Source organism: Paramormyrops kingsleyae, chromosome 12 (assembly GCF_048594095.1).
Source record: "Paramormyrops kingsleyae isolate MSU_618 chromosome 12, PKINGS_0.4, whole genome shotgun sequence".
In the NCBI taxonomy this organism is placed as follows: domain Eukaryota; kingdom Metazoa; phylum Chordata; class Actinopteri; order Osteoglossiformes; family Mormyridae; genus Paramormyrops; species Paramormyrops kingsleyae.
In genome coordinates, this window is record NC_132808.1 from 25080949 (window position 1) to 25087835 (window position 6887).

The window sequence follows — 6887 nt, forward strand, 5'->3', positions numbered from 1 at the left end:
GTGTGCCCTTGAATTAAGGGGATTTCCCTGAAAGCTGATTCTGTATAGATCAGTACTGAATGCATATTTGTGAAAATTACAGCTTTGACAGAGAACCATGTTACACAGGGAATGGCAACGCAGTAACACTTTATTAGACTGCATGGTTTTCCATTACAGCAATATTATGCAACTTGCAACTATGTTGAACTTCACTGCAAACACAGATGGACCATACAGACATAGTAGGAGCTACATATGATGTCAAGCAGCATACACAGTAATATATGTCATTAAATATTAAAAATCAGTAATTAGGATATTTGTCCTTGGCACAAAAATTAAAAGAAAATAGAAGCTAATTTGTCTAAAACATTTTCATTTCACTAACTATAATAGCTACATTCAGATGTTTAATAATTAGATTGTAAGATACTTATCTTTAAAAAAAACACACACACAACCTAAATTCAAGAATTAACATTAAATCAAAGTAAGGTCATACATGCTTTGCTCTTGTCCATAGACTTTTGTTTAAGTTTCTTTACCCCATGATGTCTATAACTAAAATGCTACACATTTCCTTGTGAGATTTCCCTTGCATATGCATTATTGCAGTAGTTTTAGTCTCTCATGTTTAATTCCTCAAGCACTGATTCCTCTGTGATTTTTCTCCAGCTGTCAGGGATGGCACCTTTGCCTTTAAATTTGTATCCACATCTATCCTCCCACTCCTTCTGAAACCTGCAAATAAACCACTTCCAGTAACCCTGTGTGCTCCCATCTGCAGTGATGCTCCACTTATCATAAGGGTCACCTCCATCTCTGTAGGACCTATAGGGGATCCAATCTTCCTTGGCATGACACCAGAATGAAAGATCACTGCATACTTTGGTTGAGCAAAAATCAAATGAAAATTCATCTGTTTTATCATAAAAAACGTGACCTATAGCACCGGACCGGTGAAACTGAACCCTGTGGTCACCACTGTGGTTACATATAGTATTTGTGCAGATGGCCTTGCAGAAAGGGCACTGAGCCCAACATCCTTCAAGCTGATTAAAAAGAATCTCTGTTATTTTCTGCTTTAAGAGGCATAAATGCTGAGAAGATGCATCAACCTTTTCCATATTTTCACTTCTAACCACCTCTTCAAGATTCTTAGCCATCATGTGTTTCAGAAACTTTGTGTCACCAATGTCTTCATCCTGAATGCTTGTCAGACTCTCCCTGTTTATGACCATGTGGTCCCCAAGTTTTTTACAGAAATGATCGAGCCACATGGATGCATTGCCATTCTTCAGGTTCACTTCCTCAGATACCTCTGTGCTGGTGCGTAAAATGCATGATTTTATTTCTTCTAGATTTCCATGAAACATCTGCTGCAGTTTTTGGTAGTCTTTGCAAAATGTTTCCACGTGTTCTCCAATAAAACTTTTGAAATACAACTTTGGGTTGTGAATGTATTCATTGTAGAACTCAAATTTCTTCTGCATTGCAAGATGTCTTAGTATATGATTTTCAAGGTTGCATCTGTTGCCACTGAATGCTGGGTTGCTGCATTTCATGATATCAATTATTTGCAGCTTAATTTGATTGTAAATTGCCTCTTCAACTGCAGACAGAATGTTTTTGAATAAAAACTTAGCAAATATTGTCACTGAGTTGGCTCCTTTGCAATAGTTTTTGAACATCTGGAAGTACTGTTCCCTTTTACTTTGCAGGTAGGTTATCGGATTGTTAGCTTTCTTGAATGACTCGTGCATTTTTTGAAACCTCTGGACAGAACCAAGGCAAACAAGAACTGACAAGTCAACTCTGTATTCATATGTGAATTTCACATTTTCTTTGTCCTCATAATCATGAATATGACTTTCAACCTCATCGAGTATTTCAAAAATGAAATTTTTATTAAAATCTGTCTTTTCTGATTCTTTTTTCCTTATGTATTCATCAACCATGTGATTCACATTTCGGTGGAGTGTTTCAGCAAACCCCTGGGGAATCCCCTTTCCACATTTCTCTTGAATCCATTCCCATCCTGCTTTCATGAAAGATTTGTTGATATGTTTTTTGTTTGTAAATTCAAACTTTCCATTTTCAGATATCGTTTTAATCTTGTTCATGATGTCTGCCTGTTTTTGGAAGCGAGAGTACAGAATCCGTTCCACTATAGCTTTTATGTTGATTGGCTCATGAGGCAGCTGATCTTTTGCTGTTTCACTTACCCACTCAACCCAGAGTGAACTGAATGCTTCCTCCACTTGTTTATCAGTGAGCCTCTTGTCCTTCAGAGACGTTGCCAAGCTTTTGCTTTTTTGCATCAAGTTTGCCTCATATTCACATTTTTTCTGATCTAATTCTGACTTATGTCTTTTAATTTCAATTAACATTTTACATTGTTTATGGGTTTCTTCAATGAGCTCATTCTTAAGGCTCTCAAGTCGGTTTTCAACATTACCTTTCCAGTTAATAAGGATTTCTGCATGTTTGTCATCTTTGAAATATGCCTCAATCTCCCTTTTTAATGCAGTATAAACTTCATCAAAGTTAGAAAGCAGGTCTGTGGTATTGACATCCATAATTTTGTTGCTTCCAATTTGGTTTCTCAACTTGGTCTGTGTTTCCAAAGAATATTTTCTTAACTTCCATGACCACTGAGCATAGTTCTCTTCCAAGCTGCTGTACACCATAATTTCCAATGTATTTCTGAAGCTGAAAACAAAATTTTCCTGCAAAAGTGCATTCCAGAGGTCATGAACTCGCAGTCTGAATTGTGACAATGACGGGAATCGAAAACCTGTCTGCCCCTTTGCCACTGAAAGCAGCTTAGTTTTCAGGTCCTGAACATTCTGGCTGTAGGATGGATTTGGGGGAGCCATAGGTGGATCCCCCTCCAGGAGATTTTTAAAGTAAAACACTTGAGATTCCAAATCAAACTGTATTACATCACTGAACCTGTAAACATCGTCACTGCCCTCCTCCTTTGCTGCAGTCTGAGCCATTTCATCCAGCTTCTCCTGAAGGCGCCTCCTCCCCTCCATGTTTTTATCACCAGCTGATGCTTCTGCTACATTCTGGTGCACAAATATGCAGCCTGGTTTGATTTTAATCCGTTTCATCCTTAAGAAAGCCTGCACACAAATCTGTAGGATCTCATGCACCTCCGATGGATTTTCTCCCATGATGTTGATGACAGTCATGTCACCAATTCCAATGATGAATGTGGCAAGTTCATTATCATGATTCAGGGATGTTTTAGTGCTGAGCTCTGGAGAGCGAAGACCTTCGGTGTCAACAACCAGTAAAAAATCAAAGCCAAGCTCCTCTCTGATTTTCTCGTCCACCTTTATCATCTGCATAAAAGCACCACGCGTACACCTCCCTGCACTTACAGTGAACTGAAGACCAAACATAGTATTCAGCAAAGTTGATTTACCTGAGCTTTGGAGTCCCAAGATAGACAACACATACACCTTTTTGTCCCCAAGCTTTTCAATGAGACTCTTCAGGACAGCTTGGATCCAAATAAGGGGTACCTGTGATTCATCTCCATCCATCAGTTCTAGTGGGTATCCTGAAATTAGCATTTCAGCTCCTATTGCAGGGAGAGCACCAACAGACTGTTTATCAGAACATTCATACATCTGACCGACCTCTCTCATGATGTGCTGTAATCCAATTGTACTTGCAGCCATCTTTTCAGATATGGAGTTAAGCTGTTTTCTGAGCGTATCAAGTTCTTCTGCTTTCTCCTTATTTTTTGGGACATTTCTCATTTGGGACCAAGTTGAGTGGTAATTCTCCTCAAGTCTTGCAAGGTGGTCAGAAGATAAGTCATCGAGTAAAACTCTGAGCCATTGCAGCATGTAGCATTTTGTATCTTCTGAATGATCACTTGATGTTAAACAGTCCAAGAATGATCTCATGAAATCATTAAGTGGCAAAGCTATTTCCCTCTGTTTTTGACGTGTGGCTTTCATGTCACTTACAATCACACTTTGTTGTTGTTCAATGCTTACATTTGTCTTGCAACTCAGGCGATATTGCTGCTTATTTTTCATGCACCAGTTATGCCACAGTTCACCATGCAGAGGCAGAAACTCCTTTTTGATATCTGAAATGCGTTTTTCCTTCAACAAACAAACTAAAGTCTGCGCCAGTGCATGTCCATCTTTGAATGACTGCTTGTCTTCATCAACTTTGAACTTTAGTTGTCTTGTTTCATTAGAAAAGTTTTCAATGCTCTGTTTCTTGTTATATTTTCCAATGCATTGCTTGATATTGGTTATGAGTTCCTCTGTTAACTCTGCTTCATTCCTGTTCTTGGCAGCTAATCTCACTTTGAGTGGATTTTTTGAACCCGGAACCCTTTCACTTCCAGAAAATAGGCAGATCAATGGGACAGGAGACTGAGAGAGATTTTGACAAATTGTTTTTGTTTCTTCATCCTGTGGCTGTTCTGACAGTAGAAGCACGTTCACCGTACTCACTGCCTGCAGAAATTGAAGTTGCCGTTGATGTTCTTTTGCGTCACCATGAAGGTTTAGAAACGCAACACAGTCATCAAATATGTCATCTTTCTTTCCTCCTGGACAGTACCAGGCGATCTCGACAACCCCATTCATAAGCATGATGTTTGGAGCACTGCCTTTACAGTGCCGATTGAAGAACACATTGTGTCTCTGTTTGCTAATGACAGGATTCAGAATTTGAGATTTGGAAGTGAAAGAGGTTCCCAACCTTAAAAAGGAGACAACTGGCACCGGTGTGCTAAACATTTGCCTGGTTTGGTATTTTCCAGGGTTGTCTGCGCTTGTCATACTTTTCCATGATTTTTTGATGTGCCTTAGAGGCCAAAGAGGGAATTCCAGGTCTTCTGTATATGGGTTGGGAACTAAGAAAGGTAGTGCAAACTGGCAGGCAGAGAGTTTTGTGTACATGTACTGTCTTAGAAAGTCATTGGCACAGTGGAAGACCGCCATGTGGATATCCATGGGATGGATGTGTGCCTCTGTGCCTGCCAGTTCTGCTCCTCTAGTTGGTTCCTCATTTGTATTAAAAAAATCAAAATCATCAAAGGTTGTACTACCATCTTCTAGAGGTGGATCAGTTGCTACTGGTTTAAAAGAGAGATATCTGACATTGTAATCTAAAATCATGAGCTTATACAGATATTGACTCTTCAGATCTTCCACTGTATCTGGTTCATTTAGGCAAAGAGACAAACTGTTAATAACATGAATATCATTCAGTTTAATCTTTTTGGGAAAAAGGTCACGAAGGCCAAGTTTTTTGAATAAATTGGTAGAGTTGTTCATTTCTATTTCTTTAGCTGGTAAATTCTTAAAATCAGTTGTGTTTTCAGATAAAGACACTTGATTTGGTAGTGAACTACCCAGTTGTTATCTTGTATCCTTTTGATTTATATTTTCTTTTTACATATTTGATTCCCTTATAAAGGATGTTTGGTTTCTTTAGCTTTCTTCAAATGACTCCATGTTACTTAATTCAGCAAATACCCAGATTCCCTCTGTCTCATATGAATAGTTAGTACAACTACTGTTGAGTGTTATACCTTATTATACCTTCATAGACAGTTTTCATGTGAAAACTAACAGGGCCGTATTTGAGGAAATGGGAATGACATCCAATCCAATGTTTCACGTCAAGGTGTCTGTTGCTGTCAAGTCTTCCTTTTTTTGACTTAACTAGAAAAAAAAGAATAAAAGAATTTCAGTCTCAAAAGATTCTGTTGTATTTTCTGCTGTGAGAAATACAGAGAAAGAGTGGATTACAAGGTTTCTTGATTTATAATCAAACCCCACAGGGCAGCTATTTTGTGCAGCATAAACAAGTGTTCAGTATATATTTTTTCACTCTGAAGGTTTCAATAAATTTTGCATATGCAAGCAAGACAGTGCCTTTTTAGTGTCAACACACTGCAAATTCAGAAAAAAAATGACAAATTCAGAAAACACATGCAAAACAAAAAACACTGCACTTCTAATACATTGTGGAACTTCTAATACTGTTTTTATCGATTGCAGCTTTTGGTGTAATGAGAAAACCTAAATAAATATGCCATAATACACTATCAAACTATGTTTCCTACACTCTTAGAGTGTACATTGAGTCAGAAATAGTATAACTGAAAGTTTGTGCTGGGAGCATTATTTGATAAGCAATATTTGACCTTTGACCCTTAGGGATCTAAATAAATATGACATAATACATTATCAAAATATGCTTCCTACACTTTTAGAGTGCTCATGTAATCAGAAGTGGCGAAATTTAAAGTCAATTTGTAGTCAGATCATTATCTTATAAGGTATCGAAGCATCCCTGGCGTAATGAAAAAACCTAAATAAAGATAAATAAACTATCAAAATATGTTCCCCACACTCTTTGAGTGCAAATGCAGTTAGAAATAGCGTAATTGAAACTTATATTTAACTATCAAAATATGCTACCCCAGGTGTAATAGGGTAGCATTTTTTGACAGGAGAGCACAAATCGATACCTAAGTTCTGACTGCCATCTTAAGGCAGTATTAGTTCACAGCCACACACAGTCAGTAACAGAATTGCCCAAGTAATTCATATTTTGTTTATCTTCAGGAATTTTCAGTAGGCATCTTCATTTCGATCAGCATTCATATGGCATAAATTCCAGTACCACTAATAATGTAATACGTCAGATTTTCTCTTTTCCTTTATTATAGACCCTGTCTACATTCTTTTTATGACTTGCCTACTAAAAATACCCTTGCTGTCACGCCCGGCTCGTACGATCAGGGGCGGCGCTAAGGGCAGGGCGGGCGGGGCCACCGCTCCTGGGCCCGGGCCCTCCCCTGGATCGTAGAGGGCTCTCCCCCGAGCCAAAAGAGGACCCTCCCATATGCTAAA

The 6887-nt window shown here is 38.4% G+C and overlaps 1 protein-coding gene across 1 annotated transcript; it reads right to left on the reverse strand.

Annotated features, from left to right (window-relative positions):
* Nucleotides 1–467: 467 nt before the first annotated feature.
* Nucleotides 468–5676, reverse strand: LOC140577676 (interferon-induced very large GTPase 1-like). Its single transcript, XM_072697761.1, has one exon. The coding sequence runs from the start codon at nt 5298–5300 to the stop codon at nt 603–605; it is 4698 nt and encodes a 1565-aa protein (XP_072553862.1). The 5' UTR covers nt 5301–5676; the 3' UTR covers nt 468–602.
* Between the last annotated feature and the right edge of the window lie 1211 nt (nt 5677–6887).

Coding starts and splice junctions, on each gene's coding strand:
- LOC140577676 (XM_072697761.1), bottom strand. CDS start 5,300: ATGAACAACTCTACCAATTTATTCAAAAAACTTGGCCTTCGTGACCTT.